The 14,804-nt window shown below is 36.4% G+C and overlaps 1 protein-coding gene across 1 annotated transcript in view; it reads left to right on the forward strand.

Moving 5' to 3' along the window:
* The first annotated feature begins 4,394 nt into the window (after nt 1-4,394).
* The window catches only part of LOC129257216 (atrial natriuretic peptide receptor 1-like), a 41,479-nt gene continuing 31,069 nt past the window's right edge, over nt 4,395-14,804 (forward strand). The window contains exons 1-5 of the mRNA XM_054895497.2: nt 4,395-4,532; nt 7,854-8,009; nt 10,182-10,317; nt 11,300-11,394; nt 12,466-12,616. Of these exons, the coding sequence (XP_054751472.2) occupies nt 4,395-4,532; nt 7,854-8,009; nt 10,182-10,317; nt 11,300-11,394; nt 12,466-12,616 (676 nt within the window). The remainder of the gene's footprint in view (nt 4,533-7,853; nt 8,010-10,181; nt 10,318-11,299; nt 11,395-12,465; nt 12,617-14,804) is intronic.

Consider the following 14,804-nt stretch of genomic DNA (forward strand, 5'->3'; position numbering starts at 1 on the left):
TTTTTGTGAACGGAAGCATCACACATTGTTTATTTAAAAAAATGTTGGTAAGAGTCATCAACATTTTTTTTTAATTTGAAAGTAGCAATGTATTAACTTGTAAAAAAATATTTGAAGCAAAAAAATTATAGAAATTGTTTCTTATAGCACTTTAAGTTTCGTCATGTATATACCTTAATCAAATTAAAGAAAGGTAATTATCACTGGTGTACTGATTTTTTCCGGGAATTTCATGGGCGTCTTTTGCCACCAAACCATTCTCCTTTTTTTAGATTCTTAGTTTCATTTTTCAAAATAATTTGCATCTAACTCCCGTACATCATATCAACCACTGTGTGTTTATCCTTTTCCTACGGAATCGTCTTAGTTTGCTTGTTAGCAAATTTTATTTGAATTGGCCCGCATCCAATAAATATATATTTGCCACTTTGAGTCGTCAATTACCATTTCCATATTGTATTGCCACGGATAGATACTTTATGCAAGAAATATAGGTAAAATTTTGTCTCTTTATAATTGAAATTGCCCCTGAACTAAAACAAACACTTCCGCCAGTGAGTTTATTTTGCAATTGATGTTCCCCTCTCTACAATCTGTATGGTCTAAAAGAAAAACCATTTACCATCAATGTGTAAAACATTCTCGATTAATCGCGATACATTGTTGGTATTTTATTTCAATCGACCCAATTTGGTACATACATGAATAATGATTATAAATGGTTGCCTTTTCCAACAGAAATTAATTTGTATGAAGTACATAAGAGCAAGAAATTTCAATTGAAATTTTAATTCCTCTTCAACTCTGATTTTAAGTATTTTAATTGGTATTGATTTTTATCGTTGCACACTTCTGGTTTTCTTGTATTTTGTTATTCTCAAATTTCATTGTAATTGTGTGTTGAAAGACATCGGCGTTCAACTTTAACTTTAGATCAGTTTATGAAATCTTTTCACAAGATCTTTTAACGTGTTTTTTTCACTGAAATATTAGAACGAGGCTGGAGCGAGTGTCATGCCCACTTGTAAAAAGAAACATCGCAATCTATGACACTACGCAACAGAATTGTATACAAAGCTCATATAGAGAATATTTTCCATAGTACCATTCCACAAAATGTGAGAAAGGCTATATACAATGTATATATATATATATATATATCAAAATATATATATAATATGAATTAAGTATTATGATACTTAATAGGTGAAACGACATTTGGTCCTGCGACAATTGTTCTGGACTCAATCAAGGATGTTTAAGGGTTTTATGTTAGGGTTAGGATTAGGGTACGTTATAGAGTTAAACCAAGGTTTGAAGTTGGTCGTTCGATTAGTGTGTAGTTAGAGCGGAACAATTATCGCCGGAGCAAATGTCATGGAACCAATTGGTAATAAATATATAGCTCCTGCAGCTTCAGATTACTTAGCTCGATGTTAAAAACAAACATGTCTCACGGGCAACTAATTGATAAAATCAGCAAAATATTATAGACAACACCACGTTGAGTTGAAAAAACAACTAGATTGATTCTCGAATGCACGAAATCAAAATTTATGCCTCCGTCACTGCCAGACCAAATATATGTCACACAGATTTTAAAATTCACCAATAATTGCCCCTTTGACCTTTATAATCCCCAATTCTACTCAGATCATCTTAACTCCCATACGTATACATGAGCCAAATCTGATATTGATCCCTCAAGCGATTATTCATTTATAGCGAGAACGAACGTTTTCAAGTATTATAATGACTTTGACCTTTGACCTCATGATATCCAAATCTAGTCTGATTATTGTTCCTTAAATAATGCATAAATGATACAAGATAGAATATGAACTCTCTGAACTACTCCTTATTTATAAAAAAAAGAAAGATATTAGACAGTATACAAATTATTCTCTAAAAGCCGAAGTTGAATGATGAGCCTCAATATTACACTATTTTTGTGAATTTGGAATTATAACAGAATGAAAAGGAATGGACAGCAAAAAGCAAAGGAAAACACCACTTGCGTACAGATGGGGGGGGGGGGGGGCTTTGGGGCATGGACCTCTAAGACTTTCTCGGTCAGGAAAAAAAAAGAAAGTGGGGGGGTTGAAATATTTCAGTATTTCTTTTAATTATAGACTTTATAGCAAAGTCTATATGATTACATAATAATTAGAGTGGCTGCTACGGATGTACTATGATAGTTTTAATCAGTATCCTTGTCTGATGGAGAGTGGAGAATTCATGCAAATTTTCTCAGACAGACCAAAACAACTTTCTAGCTTTATTTAAAAAAAAATAGTATTAGCTATCTCATAAGGCCTAAATAATACACGCTGGATATCGACCTAAAAGCGGGACAATCAAGCACCTTTCGAAAGCGCGAAGCGCTAGCGGATTTTATTATGTACTTACGTGAGAAGGGGGTATTTTATGAAGTGGACATACAACACTAAATAAATTAATTGAGTGCATTCTATATCAGGAATTAACAATTAATGTGAGCGCGAAGCGCGAGCTGGTTTTTTGTGTGTTTTGTTTTTTACTCATAAACTGACCTCAATAGGGGACATTTTAATGATCGTTTACAGGATAAGAAACTGACGAAAAAATAATGCCAGCCCTTAGCATGAACACAATTTTTATATTGATAAAGTAATCTTAACGTTTTGCATATTTGCCTATTGTACTACCCCTACCTTTATTTTCTTCACTTTTCTTCCTCATATTTTTTTAAATGCTGATATTGTTCGTCTTCCTTCACTTCTTTCCTCCTTCATCTCCTCCTCCCCCTTCTTCTTTCTTCTTCCTCTGTTTTTGCGTCGCCAATACGGGAGGGGGGGGGGGCTGGTTCCCCCATCAGCCCCAACTAGCATCGTTGTATTAAATACTTTACTTGCGCATGTATAGACTTACATGAATACACAAATTCTCTACCATGTTAACCCCATCCCTTCTCTCTCGCAAACACGACTTTACTCACATTAATTGAATTGAGATAAATTGGACATGATTGGATCGTTCCAATATGTCAACCTGGGGCGTACGTCTCGTAAACGATGTTTTTCAAGTTTGGGTATTAAAAGCACGAAAATGATCCGCACATAATAAAAGCAGCCAAGCTCAAATAGCAGAACAACGTTTTATTTCTTCTCTTTTTACTGCAAAGACATCTTTGGCAATTTAAATTTCGGTTTAATGTCTATGTCTCCATGGTCCAACACTTGTAAAGTTTAAACGATTATTCATTCGGTGATTAATATAAACTTTGAAAATTATGAGGAAAGTGCAAACCATCATTCCTGTTTTTTTTCTCCGGCATATCTAGCAGTCGTACTTTTTCTAGTTGTAATGACTGCAAAAATTTCGCCATGTAGACCTACTGATTTATATATATTGATATTTCATGGGAATAATTCGAGATTGGGCTATCGGTATAATGGCCCTGCTATAGATATAGCCGTTGAAGAAATTCGTCGCAGAGTTAGAGTGGGTGAATATAGTAACTTTTCCCTTAGTTTGGAGCATGTAACCATCATGTGTTTCCGAGGTGAGCGTAAAGCTGCCGCCATTGTCGCAAAAACTTACTTCAATCGTCCTCTAGCGGCAATTATGGGTCCACCATGCAGTGGAAATATGTTCTGTGTGGCCGAGTTGGGTGCCGTTTGGGACATTCCAGTTTTCTCAGGTCTTGCGACCAGTCGACTCCTTGAAAACGATGACATCTATAGCACCTTAACCCGAACCACCCATGTAATTGCCAGTGGATACGCCTATTCGAGTGTGGAGCTCTTGCGTTATTTTGGATGGGGTGTGGTATCAGCGATGTGGGATAGTGGTTATTGGTCACTCATTGAAGGAGCAGTAAAGGAGGAACTATTGAAATTAAAGATTGACAGTCACGATATCTCAGTTAGGTCATTCCCTCATAAAAACTTGGCCCTTCTCCACGCCGTTGAAGAAGCTAGATGTATTTTTTTCTTCTTTTTTTACACTATATCTTCATCAATTAATTATCATCGTCTACACTATCTCCCATCTTTATTCTCTCTCTCTCTCTCTGTTATTAGTATCATCACATCAAGAGATCTCTTGTCACTTGTCCACTTTACTCCTTCAGTTTCATCATTCGCATACTACCTTCATCATGCACTCTTTGAAATTGAAACAATGCAAACTTCTAAGTGTTGTCATTTTTGTCATTTTAATATATGCTCGATTTGCTCTGTTTGTTTCTATATATTCTCATAAAATAATCTATCACCTTTACGAGAAAAACCCCGCACTAAAGTATAATAACTTCCGTCTCTCTCTCTCTCTCTCTCTCGTGTCCATCCCACATTCACCCACGTCAACCCACACACCGTCATCTCATCTTCTACGCTGATGCAGTCATCTTCATGGCCGTGGATGGAGATACTTTACGAGAGATCATGCTCCATGCCTACGATTTAGATCTTATCAACGGAGACTACGCTTTCATCAACATCATCCCTTTTCGAGATGAACAGTTGTTCGGGAACGACTCATGGGAGCGTGTAAGTGTAACATCTTTACCAATTCGTCCCTTAAAATCAATCTGAAACAGTCACTGATTCCTTACCCAAGAATGCAGCATTTTGATAATGTTATTTTCACTAAACAATAAAATACACTAGTTTTATGAAAATGAATTTGTATCAATATTACCAATATAGCAAATAGACCTATGGAAATGCAGTCAAAAGAAACCCGTTTAAAGCCAATGCATCAGAATCGTAAAACAGGGGAGCATTTCATCAATATTTTCGTCCGACAAGTTGTCAGATCTGACAACTTTCCTTGATTTTGATTGGCTGATAAGCACGGTTGCTATACGTTTACTGTCGGATAAAACAGGACTTGTCGGATAAAACGTCCGACATGTTCATGAACATGATGAAACGCTTCCCAGAACACATATTTTATCCTATCCTACCAAACTGCTGTCCAAGTAGGGTCGGAATTAGGAAGAATGCGCAACCGTATCATACGAAAACATGATGAGGGATTAAGCAAAATAGATAAATAGATTGATTAATGAATTCAATTGTTAATTTGAAAACTTGTTTGGTGGAGAAATTTAAAAACTTCACGAGTTTCCATGTCGAAAGAATAAACGCTGAAATATTTCGATACAGTATTTGTTATGAAAGCATCAATCAGTAGCGACCGCACAGAAACGCTGTTAGTAAATGTGTTGTTAGCGCTAACAAGTAACTAACAAATCAGCCACTAACACCACGAGCAGAATGAACGCACATATAGCGCTGTTAGGCACAGGTGTTGTTAGTGGGTTTGAGCCTTAAAGTTAGGCAAAATCTATGACGTACTATAGTGATCTATGTGTGGATTGATACAATGTAAGGGTTTTTATCCCATAGGCTCAATGTATTATTCCCATTAAACCGGGGTTCGGATTTGCAACATTGATTCTTACTTTTTGATGACATTGTTAATCAGGGGCCGCGGAACCGTGTACAAAAACGTAAAATTTACCATGTGATTGTGATTTTTAGCATGGTCAGCCCCCCCACTTTGAAAACCGTTCCGCGGCCCCTGTTAATTACTGAATTCTGATTATTTCAACCATAGTAGGTCCATGTTTTAACCGTCTATGGAGGTGTATATACGGAACTAGGATGTGGAGTATACAAACAATTGAACATTATTACCAAAAAAGAAGAAAGAAATGAATGAATTAAAAAATATATGATAGAGTTTTGCATTACTTGCGTAAAAATGTTATTATACATTATATGTACTTTAGGCGAGCTGATGATGTCATTTATCATTTCCCCACTTATTAATTTTAGTATATATGAAATTATGTTCGTTTAAACTGAATTTGTTCTTACAGCGGAAAGTAAATATAACCACCGCTTAAGTAATCATGGCAATTGACACGTTCTACATAGGCCTGCATGTAGTGTTGAAACATAAATTTACCAGTTCACGGTAAAATCAGGAAAAGGGGAATGAGGTATGGGAGCTTTTCTATTTATGACTTTTATTGGTTTTGCAATCACAGACATAATCACAACACGTACATAATGGGGAAAACAAGGTGATAATAAGGTAATAACAGCAGTAATAATAATAATCATGACAAAAGAAAAATGGTACTTGGCTTCGTAATTCCATTCTAGGATATTCATGGTGGCATGGATAGGCATCAATGTTTTAAAAAATACTGTACAGTGCTCACTTCATTCAGTTCATTTATATATCTTTCTTCATTATTTTCCATTGAAGAATTCTGTTATTGATTGAAATTACAGTCTTTTCATCTAATTTCATTCTGTTTTCTCTCATATTGGGGGCTGGAGCACTGGCGGATCCAACACAATATTCAAAACTTTTAATGTAAACATGCCAGCCATTTTTACCCAAGCGTGCCCCCCCCCCCCCGGAAGCAATGAAGGCCTTTTTTTGCATGTCAATTTTTGTTGGGACAATAATACCTTTAATTTTAGATGTACACCTTTTTTTATTAAACTTTTTTTCGGGAAAATGAGCCCCCATTTTGGAAAAAAAACTTGATCCGCCCCTTGGATGGAGTACCCTTTTAATTCGATCTAGGTATATTCTAAAGCACTTGATATAAACAGGAGACAAGTTTAACGCAAGACGCGCAAGAGATATTCACTAACATTGTCACTATCGGTGCCCTTGGCACTGTTAGTGAATAACAGGATTTTAGTTTTAAGGTAAGATGCTTTGTACCAATAAGGGGGGGGGGGTGGGGTGTTTTGTGAAGCTGTAAGTTCACATACCGCACGACGAGAATGGTGATCCTATGTATATCCCAAATTCCCATTTGTGTTGATTAAGTTCCAGAGAGAGGGTTACCAGTCATGGAACACCTACCAAGTTCACATCTTGCTTAGATCAATCTATAAAAAAATTGTGAGATTGTTCAGTTAGGAGTCGCAGGTCATGACCCCCCAAAAAACGTGACCGTTATCTTGATGATGATGCACAGCATTTGAATAGCGCCATATATCTGTCAAAGACATTCAAAGGCGCATTGGAGGAGCCAGCCAATCTGGGTCGCCTACAAGGGCGCGCACAAAAAACTGTGACCCGCATGTCTCTCCTCCCGATAACTGGTTGGGGGAATGCAGGTGTGCCACTACACCGGGGTTTCCCCCTACTCTTATTCGAATAGTGCAGTGGGTTCTTAACGTACAAAGGTGGTGATTCTCCTCTACACGGGGCCTCCATTTAACGTCCTTTCCGAGGGACGGAGTGTTTTCCACTGTAACATAGCCTGCATCTATATATGAAACAGGGGAGAGACGTTTACACACAACGCACTGGCTTCAGTCATCCGCCCGGGGTGGACTCCAACCCACGATATTTGGTTCGATGGGCAGACGCTTTACCGACTGAGCCAACTTTTATTTATATCTTACGATATAAATCTTAAGGAAACACATGAATCTTATCTGATTTCATTTTTAGGCTAAATATTCATGTTTATTGGATTATATTCTGTAATGTGTGTTTAAGGAGATTTATCAACCTCGTTTCAATAACTGTCAATCTTTTATTTCACCCTATTAACCACTCTATCACTTTTTTGTCCATCGGTATCTCTTTATCTTTCTATTAATCCGCTTCTCACCACTAACTCTCTACTCTTCTCTTCCTGTTCTTCTGTTTGTTATTGGTCTTCTCTTTTCTCTTCCTATCTCTCTCACCCCTTAACTTCACTGTCATTCACACATCCTTCTTAATTCGTCATAATTGTTTTACTCTCGAAACCCTCCTTTTCATTTTCTTTAAATTTATTTCGTTTCCTACTTTTCCTGGCTCTCTTTCTTTGATGGCTCTAGGGTGATGATCGCGATGCAGAGGCCAAGGTCGCTTATCAAGCTTTGATGACGATTCGTGTTTTTGAGCCTACGTCAGAAGCTTACCGAGAGTTCGAACAAAATGTCATTGAAAGGCAAAAAAGAGACTTTAATATCACTAAATCCGACGCTGGCTCGGTAAGTGAAGCTATTCACGAGGATATTAAAAGTACAAGTGGGTTTTTTTCCCAGTAGGACTACTAGTAGCGCTGAGAGAAATATTTTGTCGAAAAGGCATACAGATTTATAAACAGCGCAAATAGGAATTGCATCATAAGGGTATCAAAAGGGAATGACCATGTTATGAAAGTCTGATTCCCATGGAAATATAGGCTGACTAAAGATATGAACCAATTTTTTAGCGTCTACTCTCTTTAAATAACAAGTATATCTATAGATTAAACATTTCTGTGAACGTCATGTATACGAACATGTAAATTATGACGAAGTTATTGAATACACACTTAAAATGTTGGGCAACATACTGTCCAAACACAGTGGACGAATGTATGTTAGTAATATACAGCGCGTCCCACAAAAAACGAAACCGAGATTTATCATAACTTAATCCAAAAAAAAATAGACAAATGACCTTCCATTGTAAAGCTTATATAGAATCTCCTCTTTCATCTGAAATTACTTAGATTATTTCTCATTCACGCATGAGTGAGCTAAAACAATTTGAAGAGGGATACCAAAAAAGTCAATTGGCGGGCTGCATCTGCATGGGTTTCAAAAAGAAAACCACATTTTTGAAAAGTTCAATATCTGCTCTTTAATTTGATACCTCAATTACAGAAAATAGTCTGGAAATGACAAAGTTCTGGTTATTTGAAATAAGGCTTGAATTTCAATAATTTCATAAAATGAAGAGGTTTTACAGGCTAGCGTTCAAACTCACTCGACACTCCGTTTTGTTGACGATCAGCCATGCAATTAAGTCTTTTGTTAACCGTGCGATAGCTTCTGTGGGAAACCGATGGAAACACGTTTCCTCAATGAAATTATGGAAATACAAGCATTGTTTCGAGGGAACATAACTTTTTTACTTCTTGACCATTTTCAAATAAAAGAGCAGATATTGAACGTTATAAGCATGTGATTTTCTTTTTGAAATTTAGATATCCCCCGTCAAATGAGTTTTTGGTATCCTTTCTTCAAATTGTTTTTGCTCACTCATGCGTGAATGAGGAATAATCTAAGTAATATCAGATAAAAGAGGAGATAAGGCCACCGCACACCTTACGACTGTTCGCGATCTGATTTTGGAACAAAATTAATCGCACTTTGCTCATTTTCTGAAAATATGAATGGAACATATAATTTTATTTCAGGTTAAAATGAATTGAAAGAATACTAATATAACAATTTTGAAAGATTGCAAACCTTTATTTTGGAGTAAAGGCCAAATTAGAAGGATGATAACATAGCCACAGATTTGAACATAGGTATTCGTACGATGATTTCGAACATTACACAGTAAGATATTCCAGGTCTCAATATTAGCATCAAATTCTACAACATTAAATTCTGAAATTGGGTCGCAGGCCAATCGTAAGGTGTGCGGTCGCCTTAAGCTTTACATTGGTAGCTCATTCGTCTATTGTATCTATTATTAAGTTATGATAAATCATCGCTAAATCTCGGTTTCGTTTTTTTGTTGGATGCACTGTATATATATATATATATATATAGTTATATATATATTCTGGGCAATTATTATCCAATTGAGAAAATATATTATCCAATTATTAGTTTTTATTACCCAATTTGGACAGATTTTAACCAATTGTTGTGTGGACAGTATGTTGCCCAGTGATGGTTAACAATTGGGTATTTTTGCCCAACCCTTTTAAGAGTGTAGTGTGAAATTCATAAAAATGAGATCAATCATTTCGAGGAGCAGATTTTTTCCACAACTACATTTAAAATTTCAAAAGCGGTCTTTTTATCAATTGTGCTAAATATATGATTCACATTTGAATCTAACTAACCTTTTGACAAATTTGATTGCGATTCTATTCTACAACCCAGAGATTCTCAACTAATCAGAACACACTCCCACCAACCAATCTATTCCTGAAAATTAAATAGATAATATTAATGATAAGAGTTATAAATAACTTAATATTTTTTTAAAGCGCACAAAAACACCAAGGAAGAAAACAACGTTGCTCAAAGATTCATGAAACGGGAAAAAAATGAAAAATGAAATTTATATGTAAATCGTAATGACAAAATTTCACTGTGTTTGAAAAGACATGAAAAGTATTTTCAGATTTTCTTGTGTTTTTTAAAATTCAAATACAGAATATCTTCTTGGCTTCTGCATTCTATGACGTAATGATATTATATTCATTGGCAATTAATGAAACAATCGCTGAGGGAGGAGATGTATATGACGGTCATGCTGTTACTAAGAAAATGTGGAACAGGACATTCGACGGTCAGTTCTTACTTTTTTAAATTGTGTGCTGGTGTACGTGTGTCGGAAAGGATGTGCGTTTTAGTCTTGATATGATTGTATAATACAGCTTGTTATAAAACTGCTTTCATAGATCGTAAAATTCATGTCTTGCCACTCTTTGAATATCGACGGCGTTTGCCATATCAATGTATTAATGATCAGTGGCGTACCGTGGGTCACGGAATGGGGGGGGGGGGGGGGGGCACCAGCACAAATTTTGAGTCACTTAATTAGTGGATATTAAACGGATATTATCTCACTGATCAAATAACGCGAGCGAGAAGCCCGAGCTGAAAAATTGTTGATATTCACACCTAACAAAGGGGACAATATAAGAACATTTGCAATCATGATACGTACCTGTTTCACTAAATAAAACAATGCGAGCGCGAACGCGAGTTGAATTTTTTTTCTGGTATTTGTTTTTTAAATCCTAACGGGTTGACGCACTAACATACAATGTTTTCAGGTCGATCTGTCTATTATAGGATTTTCCAGTTTGAATTAAGGATTACGCCTGCGTCATAGCGCTCTATTTTTAATTCCCCTTTCGTTAAAGAGTGTTAATATTATTGGTCCAACACGCGCAGTAAAGTTTATAACTATCATTGTTATGATTTTCGTTTGTATTTTGTTGACGCCATCATTATTGATATTATTAATATCATCATTATAATTATCATTATTATCATTATCAGTATCATCATTACTATCAATGTTATTATCATTATCACCATCATCATCATCATCATAATCATCATCACAATCATAATAATATATTCATTTATTATTACTATCATCACTATTTCCATATAGCAATATCGTAAAACTATCTTCATTCATTTACCTTATTGCACATAGAAACTGTTACTTTTAATCAATGAATACCGTTTTAGGTCATAGATTTATTTTTAGTATTGGAGGTACTGATGATACTCAATGATAAATGTATACATTTCAGGGTTATACGGAAAAGTGAAAATCAATGAGAACGGTGATCGTGATTCAGAGTACTCCCTTTGGGACATGACAGATACGGAGAACGGTACATTCGAGGTAACCGACTTATCTGATTTTGATTTACACCGACAATTATTTTTATATTTTAGTATCTAATTAAGTTAGCCAACTATAATATGAAGCCATCAATACCATGGGAAAAGTAAGCGCAAAATGAAAGAGGATGACATGTCAAAACCTCATCAATGCAGATGTATTTCCTCCTTTCCGGTATTAACCCACTTTAAATGTTTTGGGAATTTGACCATTCCTTAATCCTCGTTCACTGATGGTCATCAATAGGTGGATAGCAAAAGTCTTTTTTTCCACAATTTTGAATATATAATACGCCTTGTGGTTTTATCAAGAATACGCGATGCTTTTTTTTCGTCTCATAATTATGTCCAGATTAGAATTTTACGATTAATGAAAGCTTACAGACTTATTTAGCTTCCATTCCATTTCTTTCAAATTGACCGTATGCACTATATGACATGCAGTTAATTTGTTCTACTCATTGTGGATAAAACTGCCCAAAGACGTTGTATTACATTACTGAAAAAAGATAGGCTCTCACCAGGAGGTCATCAGCATTGATCTAATTATTGTTGACATTATTCAAATGAATTAAGTAAGCATGGAATTATGTAACTTTTTGTAATATTAAATGATGAACATAATAATTGGCACATCATATAAATTGTAACAAGGCTGCAAACAACAAAAACCAGGGTGGTAATGTTGGAAAATAATTACTGCTGGAAAAGCGACATTTCTTTTATTTTCAATACATTTCAAAGACAGAGCTCTCAGAAATATTGCTTCTTGCTGTCTTGACATACTCGATTGTAGAGGAAAGAACGAAATTCGGACTGAGAAGACTGAGATAATATTGAACTGTTTATACATAAAGCCACATTAAACATGCTAGATGCGATAAAGTAAAATAGACCGAGTCTGTGATGGGAATCATTATAAAAGAAATATTACAGTTACTTTACCGACGTATGATTTTCAACTCCCAAAAGTATTTCACTAAACCTTGAATTCTTTAAACAAAAAATACTAAAATATAAAATTTCAATAGTTCAAATGCAAATAAAATCCTTTTGAAATATGTTTTTGTAGGTGGTTGGTAACTTTTATTTAACATCATCTGGATTGAAATACACACCAGTCCCTGGTAAATCAATTAAATGGCCAGGAGGTGCAACTGGACCTCCGAGAGATGCACCATTCTGTGGATTCTACAATGAAAACCCTGAATGTCAACCTGACGGTAAGTAAGAACCATGACCAATATTTAACTCATGCAGCTACATACAAGTACTACTACTACTACTACTACTACTACTACTACTACTACTATTACTACTACTACTACTACTACCAGTGGCGGACCGTGACCCGGAGGAGACAAAGCATTGGAGGGGCACAGCATTGTCCACAAACAATCCAATGCTTTGTCTCCTCCGGGTCACGGTCCGCCACTGACTACTATACTACCACTACTACTACTACTACTAACTACCACCACCTCCACTACTACTACTACTAATACTACTACTACTAACTACCACCACCTCCACTACTACTACTACTATTACTACTACTACTAATATACTACTACTACTACTACTACTACTACTACTACTACAACTACTACTTCTACTAACACTACTACTACTGCCATTACTACTACTACTACTACTACTACTACTACCACCACCAAAATGACCACCGCCACAACCACTACTACTACTACTACTTCTACTACTACTACTACTACTACTACTACTACTACTACTACTACTACTACCATTACTACTACTACTACTACTACTACTCTCACTACTACTACTACCACTACTATTACTGCTACTTTTACTACAACAACTACCACTACTACTACAACACACTAAGAAATTCGGGTTCAATTTTACACCCCTAGGGGTGCACAGGCTTGTCCCTATACGAGTACCCCTAGCGGTGCACACGTACACCCCGAATAGGGGTGTACAGTGTGCACCCCTTTTTGGGGTGTCCATCTGCACCTTAGAGGGTGTACACGTCTACCCCTTAGGGTGCATATTGTACCCCCAACTAAAATATATATAAAAAAAAGTGTCGAGACTTCCGGCCATTCACTCTCTGTATCGATTTTTTTAGTTACCTTAGTTGGGACTTGAACTCACCTCGTTTTATCAATTCACTTACAGCTAGCACCAGGTCCACGTACTAAGACACGCTACGGTGACCGTGCTTTCTGTGTGTGTGCCCCCAAGCTTTGGAACGATCTCCCAGTGATAATCCGTGATTCTCCTTCTGTAGACACCTTCAAAATCAGACTCAAAACATATCTATTCAATGCACTGTAGTTCGATTCACTGATTCCATGTCACCCCATCTGTTTTCTTTAATTACTGATAATGCAATGTAATCAAATATAATGTAATTTAATGTAATATTATGCAATTGAAATGTAATATAATTTATTATGCTCTTCATAATCCTTATACATGTATTACGTTAATGATACAAATGTTAAGCGCTTAGAAACTAATGTAATAAGCGCTATACAAATGTACATTATTATTATTATTATTATTTTATCTGTAGTCAAGATTCTTCCCGCTATGCCAGCGAGAAGCGCTGAGAGCGATGGAGATCTCTAGCGATATGATCCGATTCTTTTTTTGACTTGTGCTTATACAGTGCCGGCCGCGGGAAACGTCACAGTCCCGACCTTTCGTTTGAGGACGCGCACGCTTATTTACGACGTTAGTTGATTTTGAAAGAGACTTTTTGGGCCCGTCATCATGGTCGTAAAACTCTGTCCTGCAATGCAAATTGTGTGACATGAGATTTTTTTTCGTTTCGCATCTGCGACGGAAACATTCAATATGCGTTTCGTGTGCAAAATTTTGGTTGCTACTATGGTAACAGCGATATATCCGATTGAGGACGACTTTCCAAAGCCACATTTGACTCCTCCTAGAGCTCAAGCGGCCGCCCGGGGGGCCCACTTCCATTGATTAGTGGATACCAGGAGCGACCACGCGTAAAAGGGGACACAGTGGGCAGGTACGTTACGTATAGGCCTATGTAACGTTATAAGGGTGTCAAAACGATGTTTAAAATGTTGACAAAAAGGGATATATATCCAATACTTGTAGGGTTTCACAAGCTAAATTCTTGTTAAGAGATGCATTTTCATAATCTGGAAAAGAATTACTTCCCTTGTTTAGGGTACTTTTCGAAACCCTACGGTCGTGCCTGGTATCCACTCATCAATGGAAGTGGTCCCCCCGGAATTTGAATCTAATCCCCCATTTCTTGGGAAAGTAAAACATAATGCCCATTACATCGTGTGCGAGAGGCATATCGTTTGTGTAGAAGAAGCTAACAAAAGAAACAAAAAGAAACGAGATCAAACGTATTGCATATGGTGTGCACATATCAACTCA

The sequence above is a fragment of the Lytechinus pictus genome, chromosome 3 (genome assembly GCF_037042905.1).
Source record: "Lytechinus pictus isolate F3 Inbred chromosome 3, Lp3.0, whole genome shotgun sequence".
Taxonomy (NCBI): domain Eukaryota; kingdom Metazoa; phylum Echinodermata; class Echinoidea; order Temnopleuroida; family Toxopneustidae; genus Lytechinus; species Lytechinus pictus.